The 15,182-nt window shown below is 45.6% G+C and overlaps 1 protein-coding gene across 2 annotated transcripts; it reads right to left on the bottom strand.

Moving 5' to 3' along the window:
* Nucleotides 1-345: 345 nt before the first annotated feature.
* On the bottom strand, nt 346-12,977 carry CASP6 (caspase 6). Of its 2 annotated transcripts, XM_055342517.1 has the most exons (8): nt 12,500-12,577; nt 9,886-10,083; nt 7,241-7,283; nt 6,574-6,720; nt 6,077-6,153; nt 3,952-4,127; nt 1,584-1,743; nt 346-968 (listed from the first exon to the last, which is right to left on the bottom strand). In XM_055342517.1, the coding sequence occupies exons 2-8, from the start codon at nt 9,893-9,895 to the stop codon at nt 730-732; spliced, it is 852 nt and encodes a 283-aa protein (XP_055198492.1). In that variant the 5' UTR covers nt 9,896-10,083; nt 12,500-12,577; the 3' UTR covers nt 346-729. The 2 variants fall into 2 exon arrangements, with proteins under 2 accessions (XP_055198492.1, XP_055198493.1); XM_055342518.1 differs by lacking the exon at nt 9,886-10,083 and having other exon boundaries at nt 12,500-12,977.
* Nucleotides 12,978-15,182: the final 2,205 nt, after the last annotated feature.

Here is a 15,182-nt window from a genome sequence, read left to right as displayed (position 1 = left end):
AGGAAACAGGGAAGCCCAAGGAGGGGAGAGAATGGCTGGTCGATGGAGCAATGAGAATAAAATAAAAAGTGATAATCCAGGGCAGCCCGGGTGGCTCAGTTGGTAAAGCACCTGCCTTCAGCTCAGGTCAAGACCTCAGAGTTCTGGGATTGAGCCCCACATTGGGCTTCTTGCTCAGTGGGGGGGTCTGCCTCTCCCTATCCCTGTGGCCTCTCCCCCCATGCATGATTTCTCTCAAATAGATAAGATCTTAAAGTGATAATGCATGTGTAGATGAATTTGTATGCCCGAGTAAAACAAGTCTACTCTGAATTACACAATGAATAAGAATGTGAGTTAGAAAAATTAAAATATGAATTTCAAATATTTTATTAAGGGAAAACAATTTTTGGGTTTCTAAAACCTTTAAAAACATTATAAAACATTTATAAAAAAGCTTCACAAAATACAAATTAAATCAGCCAGATATTTTGACTAACCTCATGATTTACTATAAAAATCAAGTATTACAAACGCTTGTGGATTTTTACTTTATAGTAATTCCCTGAGGACTTCATTTCACATATATCAAACCCTTTCACCATGTCTAATACCAATAGGAACTATTTTTTTAAGTTCTCATTACACCATTAAGACATTTTAAATTGCTGTATCAAATTTCAACCTAATGATACTTATATAAAAAGATGGAAAATGTGTTTTGAATATAGATACATAAAACAGATTCTATCATTTAGATTTTGGAAAGAAATGCAGCTTTTTAGTTAGCATTGAGGCAAAGCAGGGAACCTGCTTCTTTCCAATTGCATTTGGGTCTTTGCAAAAGTCCACTCGGCGCTGAGAAACTTTCCTGTTCACCAGGGTGAGTAGTTCTGTGAACTCTAAGGAGGAGCCAAATTTTCCCAGCATCTCACACAGATCTTGAATGTACCATGAGCCATTCACAGTTTCCCGATGAGAATAATAACCTAAAAGGAGGAAAAAGGGCACTGAGGTTTTTTTGGCTTTCAGTTACTTTAACTGAAAAACACCGTTATAATGCAGCACTATAGAAGTTCTCAAAAATTTTTGCAGAGTTAAGATGTGTCTGTGATAGTTTCAAAATTTTTCTCAGTTGATTAGTCTCATATGGGAAAAGGGATTAATTTATACAATTTTCTGAAAATGGGGTTACTCTAGTTCGTAAAAATTCCCAAGATCATAGTCACCCAGGGGTAATTCTGACACATGAGATTAGAAAGGAAAACATAGTCTGCTACATGAGCAAGGAAGAACCGTCTTCAAAGTATCTTCAACAAAGCTTTCCATGAATATTATCATGACACCAGCACAATCAACAGAGAATAGGCAGCTAATATTCAATCTGACTTATAACTTAACATGGTTCTCAGGAATGATTTTTCTGTAAGTTACTTTATATTGCCTATATCACTGTGTGCCATGTGAGCAAAGAAATCTAAGACTGTAGACTTTAGGATCAAATCAAGGTATCTGACAAAAATACCAGTCTGAAGCCCAGGGAAAACTTACAGGAACTCAAGTCAGGAAGGCCTAGTCTTTGTTTGTATTAAACAGCCACCCACCTTCTGCAACAGAGTAACACATGAGAAAATCCGCTCCAGCAGGCAGCGTGTACACTGAGGCCGCATCCACCTCCGTTATGTTGTCCTCCAGCTTGTCTGTCCGATGATCCACTACATCCATCGGAAGGACTGGCACGTCATGCTGGTCTCCTCGACACGCCTAGGAGAAGAGGAGGGAAAACCACTGTCTTTTCTTACCTACTCTTTTCTTCCCAGTGTTTAATACTTACAGTGAATGTAGAATTTAGCACACTTCCACATCAGCATCAACAGAAGCCTCTTTATAGGTAATTCAGAAACCATGCTGTCAAGTTCTGGAACAAATTAAGCTGACAGTTTTTCCCTACTTAGGTTTTCTTTTAATTAATGTCTTCAAAAAACGGTCTTCCTCAACTGTATACCAGATTGTGTGGATGGAAAGGTATGCTATAGAGAAAGCCTCTGTGGTTCTAAGGTTTCTTATGGATTAACCACACTAAAGCACCAGGATGCTACCCCTTTTTTTTAAAGGCTATGGTATTTGCCTAAGGTATTTCTGTTTTTAAGTTTTTTTTTATTAGAACAAGCAGGGGGAGGGGCGGAAGGAGAGGAAGAAGCAGACTGCTGAGCAGGGAGCCCAACATGGGACTCGATCCCAGGACCCTGGGATCATGAGCCAAAGGCAGACACTTAAGTGACTGAACCACCCAGGTGCCCCTTGCCTAGTGTTTCTATTGAATTAGGGAATATATTCCCAGACTGGGTTGTGCTTGCTTAGCTGCTGCCATAAACTGTCAAAATGCTACCTACCACCTGACCTGAGAAGACATCTTTTCATGTGCCGTATTCTTTTTGCTTGTACTTCAGGAGTGTCTCAAATTCTTATCCACCAATCCTGAATCACACAAAGGCTGACATTAATTTCTACTCTTAAATGACTGTTATGGGCTGAATTTTGTCACCCCCTCTCATTTATATGTAGAAGTCCGAACCCTCAGAATCTCAAATGTGACTATTTCGAGACACAGCCTTTGAAAAAGTAACTAAGGTAAAATGAGGTCTACTGTGCTTCTAATTTATAATTAGCGTCTTAGATTAGGACACAGACATGCACAGAGGAAAGACCATGTGAAGGTACAGGGACAAGACTGCCATGTCCAAGCCAAGGACAACTGCTAGCTTGATCTCAGACTTCTAACCTCCAGAACTGTAAAAAAAAAAAAAAAAAAAGCATTTCTATTGTTTAAGCCACTCAGGCTGTGTACTTTGTTCCGGCAGACCTTGTAAATTTAATACAATTTCAGAGTGGTATTTGAAGAGTTATAAGCTTTAAAAAAAGTCCTGAGTGATTTCAGTGCTCAGATAAATAGACCCCTAATACTCCATTTTTACAGGGAGATTTTAATCTTACGTTACCAGGCTTTTTTTCAGAACTTATTTTCCACTGTCTTCCTCTAGGTCATATAAAACACCTAGAATTTTGATGCTCTCACTTGCCAAATCAGTGACAGCTGAGAGCTAGCCTTTATTGAGGGCTTGCATGTACTAGGCACTGTTCAGTCTTTTTTCATTTGTTAGGCGGCTGTTTATCCTCACAGCCACCCATAAGGCAGTGCTATTTTCTCCCCGTTTCACAGATGAAGAATCGGAGGCACAGAGGAATAAAATAACTTGGCAAAATATTTTCCTCCTTTGTGTCTATCCCCACATAGTAGCTTGCTAGTTGTTTCTAATTCTCTTGTCTCTGTCGGTACTGGCACTCCTTTTCATGAAGCACTCATGTCATGATTTTCCCTGATTTTTCCCATTTGCTGGGCCATCCCCCTCAGTGTCCCTCCCCTTAAGGCTTTATGGCAGGTGGAATGTGGCCATGCCTTCCATGCTGTTTATACATACAGAATTGCAGGCACTGGAACATGGTGCAAATTCCTTACTGATGTGCCAAATGAGAGGTTTCAGGCCCAAACATTTTTATCCCTAATACCAGTTTGGTTGAAGGGAAAGGTGAGAGGGTGAAGTAAGCTAGCCCCAGAATACCTGCATTCTGCCCACTGGCCTCCATGCGTGGTGCTCTTAAAGAGACCCTTTTTCTGGCAGCTCCCCTTGACGTTGGTTGGGCCACAGTGTGGCACATTGGTTATTTTAAGTCCTTTCAAATGTCAATCTATTAATAAACTGATAATCTTTATTATTTATTCATTCCTTAAGAAGGAATTACTACTAATGGGAATTGCTAACTAATTGCAACTCTGATTGGCTAGGAACCCAAAGCGGCCCTGGCCTTTCCAATTAATGGAGAAAATTACTTGCAAAATTGGCTTTAGTTCTTTATAATCACATGTGCAAAACCATGGACTTACAGTTAAGATTGTAACATAATCAGTCTTACCTGAATGATAAATATCTTGGGTTTTCCAACTAGGCTCTGACATTTGTCTCCTTTGAATAAGCCAGTCAGTGTCTGAATTTCAATTTTGGCATCATATGCATAAATGTGATTTCCTTCACCATGACTCAGGAACACACATAAAAAGCAATCGGCATCTATGTGGCTAGAGGTTGATGCTGTAAAAGTCCCCCAAGAGTTCACAAAGAAATAAAGATGTCTATTATGTACATATAAAAAATTCAATTTACTAACACTAGAATAAAGCTACATATGATGGAGGAGGAAAATTTATTATAATAAATGTAAAAAGGAAACATAACTTAGTCTTTAATCAAAACCATACTGCATCTGATTTTTAAAAACCTACTAAAAATTCAAAGAGTTTAAACAAATTTCATTAGCTTTTCTACAACAAAGAATAATGGCACGGAAAACATAATGGGATTATTGTGCAATAAAAGTTTCTTTGAATTAGCAGAGAACTTCTGAGAACAGATGGGAAAGACCCAACAACTACTAATTAACAACTGCTATGTGCTGTCGCCACCCCCAGTGAATGTAGCAGCTTCGCTGTATGTCAGCAGCATTTACAGCTTCCAAACCTTATGAGCACTATAGTAGAAAACCTGGTAAGCAGCCAGTTAAAATTAAAATGATTTACAGATTAAAGGAGTCTAGTACAGAGGTTCAAAATTTTAAAACAGAACTACCACAGGATCCAGCAGTTCCACTATTAGAATTTATTGATGGAAACGAAAATACTAATTTGGAAAGACACTTGCATCCCCCATGCTCACTGAAGCACAATGGTCAAGATATGCAAACAACCTAAGTGTCCATCAGTGAATGAATGAAGAAAATGAGATATAGACATACAGATATATGTATGTGTGCATGTATATATATATCCATTTATGGCTGATTATTCTTCAGCCATAAAAAAGGAAACCTTGGCCTTTGCAATAACATGGATCTTGAGGTCATTATGGTAAATGAAATAAATCTGAGAAACACAAATACCATACGATCTCACTTACATGTGGAATAAAAAAAAAAAAACAAGCCAAACCCACAGATAGAGAACAGATTGGTGGTTGCTATTAGGTATGATAAAGTGGGTCAAAAGGTACAGGCTCCCAATTATAAAAGAAGTCATGGGGATGTGATACACAGCCTAGTGTCCATAATAATACTGTATTATATATTTGAAAGTTGCTAAGTAAAATTTTAAAATCCTTATCACAAGAATTTTTTTTTTTTGTAATTATGGTGACAGATGGCAACTACATACTGTGGTCACCATTTTACAATGTATACAAATACTGAATCGTTTTGTTGTACACCTGAAACTGATATATTATATCAATTACACCCCATTTTTTAAAAACCTCTACAGCATAAATATAACAGTCCATTGCAAATGACTTGAAAATCCACGGCACGCAGTAATTATGATAAACATAAGTTAGAGTACCTACTGCATGGTGATGTAGAAATTTAGAGACAGTATATGTAAAACCATTTTTTTTAATAAAATATTTTGAAGCCATAATATTTTGAAGCCAGTAAAAAACTTGGGTATAGGAGTGAATTGAAACATGACACCACCCCCCCCCCCCCCCCCCCCGCCGCTCTCAAAAAGGATGTCTGTGTGGCTCAGCGGTTGACCGTCTGCCTTCAGCTCAGGTGGTGATCCTGGAGTCTTGGGATCAAGTCCCACATCAGGCTTTCTACAAGGAGCCTGCTTCTCCCTCTGCCTGTGTCTCTGCCTCTCTCTGCTTTTCTCATGAATAAATAAATAAAATCTTAAAAAAAAAAAAAAAGCTGCCCAGCATCTGTAGTATTTGCACTTTGACTTTTAATTGCCAAATGAGGCCATTTCATTCATTTCTAAAATAACAGACTGTAACGAGTGGTATGCTAAATACAAAGTTTGGAGGCATAATACTTTGCAAAAGTCTCTGAATCTGGTGGGTAATAACATATAAGCAGAGGCACAACCAGACCTGTAATCCATGCTAAATTAGTTGGTAAGACTTTTTGTTTTACAACACAGTTAAGTATTTGGATGTATTTATAGATAGGATACTAATCCCCTCAGAAGATAAATAGGAAAACTACTCACCCTCATGAATTTTGAGCAGTAGTTCTTCTGCTTTAAGATCATTAAAGCATTTCACCTCAAATCCTAGTTCTGAAAACCTGGTGATAAACTGGATATTAGCTTATGAGCTATTCAAAGTTGTCACATACCCATATTTACTTGGAATACATATATATATACATGTTTTTATGACCTATAAATTGATCTTGGGAAAGAAAAAATGAAATATGACAATGATGGTTTCCCCTGGTCACCCACAATTAGGAAAGGATTTACTTATAACGGTTCAAGTTAGGATACTGTCATCTGCTATGCAAATATGTATGTGATGATGCGGAGCCTGTTAACATTTAATAGAAGAGAGTTAGAGGAAAACTGAGGCCAGTTCTCATGAGCTGCTCTGCCCAAGCGAGGCACCCCTTCAGACACTCTTGCTCTGTTATTTCCTCAGTAGGAACAAGTTCTGACGAGTATCCTGTAAATGTCCCATCCTTGTGACGTGTAGATAAAACCAGTACCTGCGCACGAGATTATCCCTGTCTGCGCTGGTGCCGCGCCTGTCCGGCAATGTCAGGTGCCAGAAGAACCGCTCGTGATTGAAGATCAAAGCAATTCCTCTCCTCTTGTGGTCCATTTTGTACTTTTCTTCCGGGTCAAACATTTCTCTGTTGATGAGAAGTTTAAACAATAATCACTTTAAGTCACACTAAATAACGAGCTCTACGCCCAAGACCCACGTGTGGGGCAGACAGGTCTGCCCTTTTCCCCTCCCCTGCCAGGCTGACATGCTACTGGTGTGCACTGGGAAAGCCTCACAGCCAAACTGGTAAGGAAAACGCTGAAATATTTCTGTACTGATTGGTAAACAGCAGCCATCCCGAGCACCCCCTGCCCAGGCCCCTCCAGGGGTATCTTTTGTCCAGGAACTGGGGATACCAGCCCGCCCAGGCCCAGCTCTGGCTCCAGGGTCTGCGCCACACCAGTTCCTAAATATTTTGAACATCATTGTAGGTCCTCACATGACCAGGGGCGGCAGCCAACCCCCAGGTCTACGAGCCCCCTGTTCCAATGCTAACACTCAGTCATTCTCCACTCTACTTGCTCCCAGGCCCCCTTCTTGCTTCTTGTGGACTGGTCATGATCAGCAAAGGAAGAGATCTTTATTAGGAAAGAGCACATTCCTACCTCTTATAGAAGGCATCAGTTTCTGTCACATTTTGTTCCTCATCTATTTAAAAAAAAAAGTTGAATTTTGTTAATTTACTTTTTGACTTGTGGTAAAACACAGCCAAGATTCCCGCACCCTAAACCCTTAAATGTCGAGTATATGGGGTGCCTGGGTGGCTCAGTGGTTGAGCATCTGCCTTCGGCTCAGGTCGTGATCCCGGGGTCCTGGGATCGAGTTCTGCATCAGGCTCCCTGAAGGGATCCTGCTTCTCCCTCTGCCTGGGTCTCTGCCTCTCTGAGTGTGTCTCATGAATAAATAAATAAAATCTTTAAAATAAAAAATAAATGTCAAAGTATATGAAAAGAAGGGGGGCAAGGAAGGGAAGCTGCTTAATAATAAATGAACGATAAACTGACAGCTCAACTTTCTCACCCCAAATTCTCATTTGCAAAATGGGAAGTGTGCGATCAAGAGAAATAGAGAAAATACGATGCAAATGCATTCACTGCAGAATATGCCTACAGAAACAGAGTAATGTAATCGCAGAACTATGGACTAGAGCAAATGAAATACGGGAATGTTTTGCAGAAAATGTTTTTGCAGCTATCTCTGTAAACGAAGAAATTCTACACAGTAGAACTGAAACACCGGGTGTGGTTAATACTGGATTACCCTGACCTGGAAGAGGGAGAGGTCTGGGCGGGGAAAGGGGAGAGGCAAGGGCAAAGGCCCTAAATTTTGGATCTCCTGAGTGGCACACTGGCACTTACAACCCATCACGTGACAGGGACCTTGTGGGCCACCCTTCACTGAACCCTTCTCTACTCTTGGAACAGTGCTGTGCACCAGAACTTTCTGCAGCCAGGGAACCGTTCTGTACATCTGCTGTCCTGTATGCGCGCCGCAGGCCACAAGTGGCTGAGGATGTGAAATGGGGCTAGCGCAGCCAAGGAAGAAGGCAGGCTCTCATTTAATTTCATTTTTTTAAAAGAAGATTTTATTTATTCATGAGAGGCAGGCTCCACGTGGGGAGCTCGAGGCGACTCGATCCAGGACCCGGGATCACGACCTGAGCCCACGGCAGCTGAGCCACCAGTGCCCTAATTTTAAGAGCCCCGGTGGCCAGCGGCTTGTGTACCGAACAGCAGGAGGCCCACGCGCCCGTGGCGGCCCCGAAGGGAGGGAAAGTAATGAATAAACACATGCTAAGAGTACAGCAAGCTGCTCCTCCCCCTCCGAGTCGCTACAGGAAGCCTGTGAGACCCTCTGCCTCGGCGTCACCAGGAGGGTCCTGTTCCCTCCTCCGCGACCACGGCTGTCCTAACCTCACGTCTCCCGTCTCCTCACAGCCGTCTGCCCCAGAGGAGGGACAGCACCGCGCTGCACCCGCACTTTGAGCCTGTTCCTCCGGGAACCCTCCAGCCCCGCCGAGCCCAGCCCCCACCCCCTCGCGCTGGACGGCGCGTGCTCCCCCCCACAGCCCCTCCCATTCCCCGCGCCGCCCCCCCGGGGCCGCCCCCCCCCCCCGCCCCGCGAGCCGTGCGGGCGTCGGCGCCCCTGCCGCTGCCCAGCGGGGTTTCTCCACAGCCCGCGGCCCGGGAGCCCCTTCCTGCGGGGACGTGGGGGGCTCCCCACTGGCCCCTGCCGCCCCCAGGCGTCCTCGCCGCGCGCAGTGCCCCTCGGCCACTCCCCGCTTCAGCCCTGCTCTGCCGAACACCCTTGTATCCTCCGGGCTTGTGCTCCGCCAGGCGACCTCGGGGCCCCTCGCCGCCGCACCGCGCCGCCCCCCCGGGGCTGCTGCCTCCGCCCCGCCGCTGTGCCTGTGCCGGGCGGCTTCCTGGCCGCACACTGCAGGGCCGCGGCGGCCTCCCACCCACGCGCCGCTCCAGGGGCTCTTCCCAGAAGACCGTGCCCTCCGCGGATCCTTCCCTGGCACGCGCCTCTCACTAGGACACTTTTTCTAGGATTTTTATCTATTTCCTCCTGAGAGACACAGGCAGAGGGAGAAGCAGGCTCCACGCAGGGAGCCCGACGTGGGACTCGATGCCGGGATTCCGGGACGCCGCCCTGGGCCGCAGGAAGACGGTCACCCACCGGCTGAGCCACCCGGTGCCCCTACTAGGACACCTTCTGCGACACTGCTCCGCCCAGGACACTGCCTTACTGCAGACACCACTCTTCTGGAGAGTCCTCCTACATCACACAATCCTACCCAAGTACCCCCTCACCCTCCGCGCTACTCTACCCTGAATACTGCCCACCGCACACCCCACCCACCGGGATTACTGCCTACTCTCCACACTGCCCTACTAAGGCACTGGGATTTTGTCTCTGTCCATTTTCAAAAGGGTTCCAGGGCCTACCTCCTTATCTTTTTTTTTTTTTTTTTTTTACAATTCATTTATTCGTGAAAGACACAGAGAAAGAGAAGCAGAGACACAGGCAGAGGGAGAAGCAGGCTCCATGCAGGCGCCAAACCGCTGAGCCACCCAGGGATCCCTGCACCTCCCTACCTTTAGACCAGTTCCACAATACATCTCCAACTAATCACATTCAATCCTTGTGTGAAGGACCATCACCTCATTCGTTCCCCCCAAACCTGCCCAATCTGGAAAGCACCATCTCTAACACGGTACACAGGGCAGCAGACCCAGGAGCTCACCTCTTGCCATTTTTTTTGCTCCACACTGGGGAGACTACGGCAGCTTGAAGTGCAGCGGGTGGAAGCCGTGCAAACGGTCGGTCACCAAACTGACTCACGTCATCAAGGGTGAAAACATTGGAGATGCATGCACATTTGATTGGGTCGTTAAAATCCATTTTTTATACAAATGAGAAATGTCCTTAAGTTTCTCTCAGGCTATTATGGGACACAGATATGTAAATAAATAAGGTCCTCCAGGCAAAAGAAAAAAAAAATCCATTTTTTTTTTTTTTTTTTTTACAGTCCAAGGAAGGAATTGCAGCATTCCTCCTGGCTAGGTGTAATTTAAGCTGTGCATCTGGCTGGTCTCAAACACTGCCCTCAGCTTAGACGTGACCTATAGGTTTAGGAAAGATAGCTAGTTTCAAGTAGCTCCAGATAACTTAAAATAACATTCAGTTTCAAGATATGGCAATCTCTGAGGGACTTTTAAAAAGTGTTTTGTTGTTATTCTTAGTACTATGAATGCAGAAAGAAACTGGACTCTGAGAACTTATTTCTGACCCTCGCCAGCTCAAACCCCATCTAAGGGCACCCTGCACCTTGCAGAACCCGTCAATGACCAGGTCCAGCTGCCATTCTCTTCTAGCAATTTGTTCAATCAGAACAGAAAGCGGGGGCACCTGGGTGGTTCAGGGGTTGAGCGGCTGCCTTTGGCTCAGGTGTGATCCTGGAGTCCTGGGATCGAGTCCCACATCGGACTCCCTGTGTGGAGCCTGCTTCTCCCTCTGCCCATGTCTCTTCCTCTCTAAGTGTGTCTCTCATGAATAAATAAAATCATTTAAAAAAAAAACCAGAAAGTGATGCACATAGATGTTAGAACCTAAGTTCCAAAACTGAACTGGAGTTGATGAATTTTACCCAGGCTCTGCAGAAAATAATACACCGTGACTCTGTTGTGGTCACTCTAAGTGGATGTCTTCGGCAGGCAAACCTTCAGAAAGGACGCACTTTAACAAGTGTCATCATCACATTGCAGGAATACAAATTAACTGCCTAAAAGAGTAAATGGCTCTGTTGACATGGAAAAAGTAAAATTCAATGGAGATACCCTATATAACAGATTTGTAAATTCCTGTGCATCTACAACCTATTTATCAAAAATGGGTCCGTCATTAAACTTGACTCTTGGCCTCTTTGTACTTCTTGCCTCTGATTCAGGCAATCTTCCTTTTCACCGTGCTGCACCCACCACCTCTTTGCTCAAGCCGGTTAATGTTTTACAAAACCAGTCACTCCTTTTTCTCCTCCTCACCTGGATTTGATAATCCCTCCAGATAGTCCTGCCAGCAGGCATTTGCTGATGGCCTGGCACTTTACATACCTTCTCTCCCTCAGCTCCAGTCCCTGAGGCAGAGATACGGAGAGTCCCCCAGGCCTGCTCAGGGACAGTGCAGGGGAGCTGGGACTGAAAGCCAGGTGCGCCTAAAACTCCAAAGTCTCGGCACGCTGGTCGCCACGTTAAACTCCTCCTACACAGAGGCCAGCTACCTTCCTAAACCAAGGGTTCATTTCTCCAGACTTCTCCAGTGTCTACCGTCACCATCTTCATTCACCCCAATATCTATGAAAACCCTACCCATATTCCCTATTAAGAATCTGGTAAATAATCCTATATTAAGTAAAGTATGTCAGGCCTCACAGTAAAAAAGGGATGGAATGGAGAAAAAAGGGCACAGGTAGGAAAAGGAAAGCAACGGGTAAAAAGAATGGGGGGGGGGTGCCCTGAAAGTGGTGGGCCTCCTGGAGCCTGCCTCAGCACGGAATCCACGACGGGAGCGGCCCGGGGGCCTGCCCCGCGCCTCCAACCCAGGCGGCTCCCTGAAAGGCCAAGGTGACTTCCTACACCCCGCCTCAGGGCAAGCCGGCTCCGTGCAGCAGAGAACAGAGCTGGCGTAAGGTACTCCGCGTCAGCCGCCAGGTTCAACCTTCTCTTGTTCCTTCCTTCCTTCCTTCCTTCCTTCCTTCCTTCCTTCCTTCCTTCCTTCCTTCCTTCCTTCCTTCCTCCTTCCTTCCTTCCTTCCTTCCTTCCTTCCTTCCTTCCTTCCTTCCTTCCTTCCTCCCTCCCTCCCTCCCTCCCTCCTTCTCTCTCTCTCTCTCTCTCTCTCTCTCTCTCTCTCTCTCTCTCTGACTCTCGAGACAGGTCCCCGTTAGGCAGCCGCGGAGGAGGAGGTGGTTTCTGCGGGGACCCACACAGCACGCAGCGCTGGGTGTGGGACACACCGGGCTGCCCGGTCAGGCAGGGCCTTGCCCGGGGGCTCCTGCGGGCTGGTTATGCTCTCAGGGCGACGCACGCAGTCCCCTCTTTTTTTCCCCTTTTTACTCAGGAGTGAGAAAAAAGAAAACCTGGACCCAACTTCCAAAAGGCAACTTTCCAAAGGAGCAGGCGCGGGGGCGCCAGCACCGGCGCGGCGGGCCCTCGAAGGCAGACGCCTGGGAAGGCGGACCCGACGGCCCGGAGGGCAAGGGCGGCCCGGGCGAAGTTCCGAAGAGCTAACGCGCTGCCCCGCCGGCCCCGAGCGCCCCCCTGGCCCCGCAAGCCGCCCTCGGAAGCCGCCCGGCCGCCGCCTACCTGCAGGCCCGGCCCGGCGGGGCCCCGGCGCCGAGCTCATCGCGGCCCCGGGCGCAGCGCCGACGCCCGCGACCTCCGCTTCCTGCGCCGCCCGCGAGCCCCCGCCCCTTCCTGCGCCGCCCGCGCCGCCGCCCCCGGGAGCCCGCCCGCCACTCCCGAGCTCGCGGGGTCCGTCCGCCTGGCGCCCGGAGACGGGCCCGGGCCTCGGGAAGCGCCGGTTGCCCCCCCCCCGCCCCGGGCTCGCACGGGGCCCGCAGTCTCCGCCCCCGGGCTTTGCTCCTCCCGACTGGCTCCGAGGGGAGGCTGGCGCGTGCTCCCGGGCCCGGGCAGGCCTGCCCGTGCCGGCTACTGTATTGGACCCGTTAGGACCAATCGTAAAAGCTCTTGGGGGGATTAGGGACAAAGTAAGACTAAAAGTCTGGCTTTCCTGGGTAAAGTTAATTCGGGGAAGCAATCGTGCAGAAATTCGGAGCCCGAACTTCGGAGCCTACAGATTGAGCCTTTTCTTGAGCGAGCCTGTTGTCCCGACCCGTAAAATGCCGCACCGTGCGCGCTACGTGGGCCCGACCCGGCGCTCAACGTGGCCTGTAACGGGAGCTCCTCCTTGGGTGGTTGGCTATTGTGTAAATTTGCCCCAATGAACAACTCTAACCTCGGCTGAACGGGTGGCTTCATCTTTTACTTCTCTGGGCCTTGTCATTTTAAAAAAGTAACCATCTTCAGAATGGGAAAAGAATGGGTTAAGGCATCATTTCTAATACTTGAAAAGTATAAGGGAATCCGTCTTCTATAAATACTACCCTTATTGGGGAGAGAAAAAATATAACTTGGTAACTTTTCCTACGCGTGCTCGGTTACTAACTCAAATATGAAATCAGGATTTTCCTCATCCCATGTCATTTACTAGTGTTCATTTTGCTGTATTTCAGAAATCGACTTTAGTTACTTTCTACTTAAGACATGCAATATCATTCTTTGCCTTATATGGTTTTGTGCTAATTAGGTCAAATTGACTACTTAAAACAGTGCCTGGCTTCAAAGAACTCATATTTGTTACTATCATCTTTAGCTCATTGAAAGGATTGGCCTTTTGGTTTCCCCATTACCTGGCACAGTTGCTTAGCCTGTAGGAGGTGCTCAGTAAATATTTATCCATTGAATGAGATCCAGGGTTTCAGCATTTGCACTCTGGACTTTATTCAGTTTGAATGTGTTATCTGACCACCAGAACTTCCTGTCCTTTTGCCTAATTTTCAGGGTCTTCTCTGAATCCTGAAAACACTCCCTCTATCAGTGGATCCCCAGTTGGCTGACCTTCCACTTATCTGAAAGGAGCAGATAAAGGAATCTGTTACCCCTCCAAGTACCTTGTTATCTCAGAATATTTTATTTTTAAAACGTGGTTATATTTTAAAATAAAATATTGTCTATCTTCAGATGTAAGTACAAAGCATTTTAGGATACTTATTTCAGAATTTTAAGTATGTAATTTTAGTCTTGTAAAGCAATAGCTATCCTAATAAAAGGGGTAAGTGCCTAGGATTGGAAAACAGGCTGCCTAGATTCTAATCCTGCCTCCATTTTCTTAGCTGTGAGACATTTGCACAAATAAGGCAACTTAACCTCTCCCAGTTTCAAATTCTTCTCTATAAAATGGCGACCAAGCTTACTCAAGTTTTGGAGACAGAAACTGCCAAACTTCTAGAACAGTACCTAGCCCACAGTAAGCTTTCAGTTCATTATTTGTAGCTACTGAAGACTATCTAGGCCACTTCTCAAACTGTGGTCTCTGAGCCAGCAGTATCAACACCATCTAGGAACTTACTAGAAATGCAAACTCCTGGGACCTACAGAAGTGTATCTCCTGAATGAGGAGCTGGGGGTGGGGCCCACTAGGTGTTTTTAATGCCAGAATCCAGTGAATCAACTGCATGCTCACATTTGAAAACCACTGACATAGACGGACTAGAATCCTACCAATCCTACCTTCTCAAAAAACAAAACAAACCCCCCCCAAAAAACCTAAAGCAAATCCATATTATTAAAATAATTAAGATACCCTAAAGACTGAAAGTTACTCAATAGATGGCTTGAATGCACTTTCATAGAACTTTGAAACTGAAGGTCTTAGCTGTCACCTATCCTAGAAATGAAACATACGGAACAGATTTCAGAGATCATCCTCAAATTTTGGTCTTTTTGTTTTGTCTTTTAGTTTACCCCACTAAACCTTCTGGTTTTCCCTACATAAATCACGGAAATATTAGTTTCTATAATCTGGATTCCTACACTTAAGAAAAGCTAAAAGCCAACAAAAAAGGTTTGTAAAGTCCTGAGCAAGGAGATTTTGAAGGATATTTTGGAAACCTCAGCCTGAGGCAGAAAAGCCTAACATCACTATGGCTTATATGCCAAGAGGATACCACTGATCAGTTTTAGTTATTTTTATTAGTAACTATTAGTTATTTCTGGTATACTGGTTACATCAACTCATTCTTGCTTTTATGATTTGAGCAATGGCTGGTTTTACAAGATTAAGCAGTGAGGAAAAACAGCCAACTAAAGGGGCTACTTCAATTATTATAACAAGTCCCTGAATGAATATACTGCAAATACAGTATGTGTGAATTTGAACAATGCAACAAAATATATGAGGGAGGATCTTACCTAATAGGCTTCAATC

The sequence above is a fragment of the Nyctereutes procyonoides genome, unplaced genomic scaffold (assembly GCF_905146905.1).
Source record: "Nyctereutes procyonoides isolate TBG_1078 unplaced genomic scaffold, NYPRO_anot_genome, whole genome shotgun sequence".
Lineage (NCBI taxonomy): Eukaryota > Metazoa > Chordata > Mammalia > Carnivora > Canidae > Nyctereutes > Nyctereutes procyonoides.
Note: the sequence above shows the minus strand (reverse complement) of the source record. Positions and strands in the feature narration are given on the sequence as shown.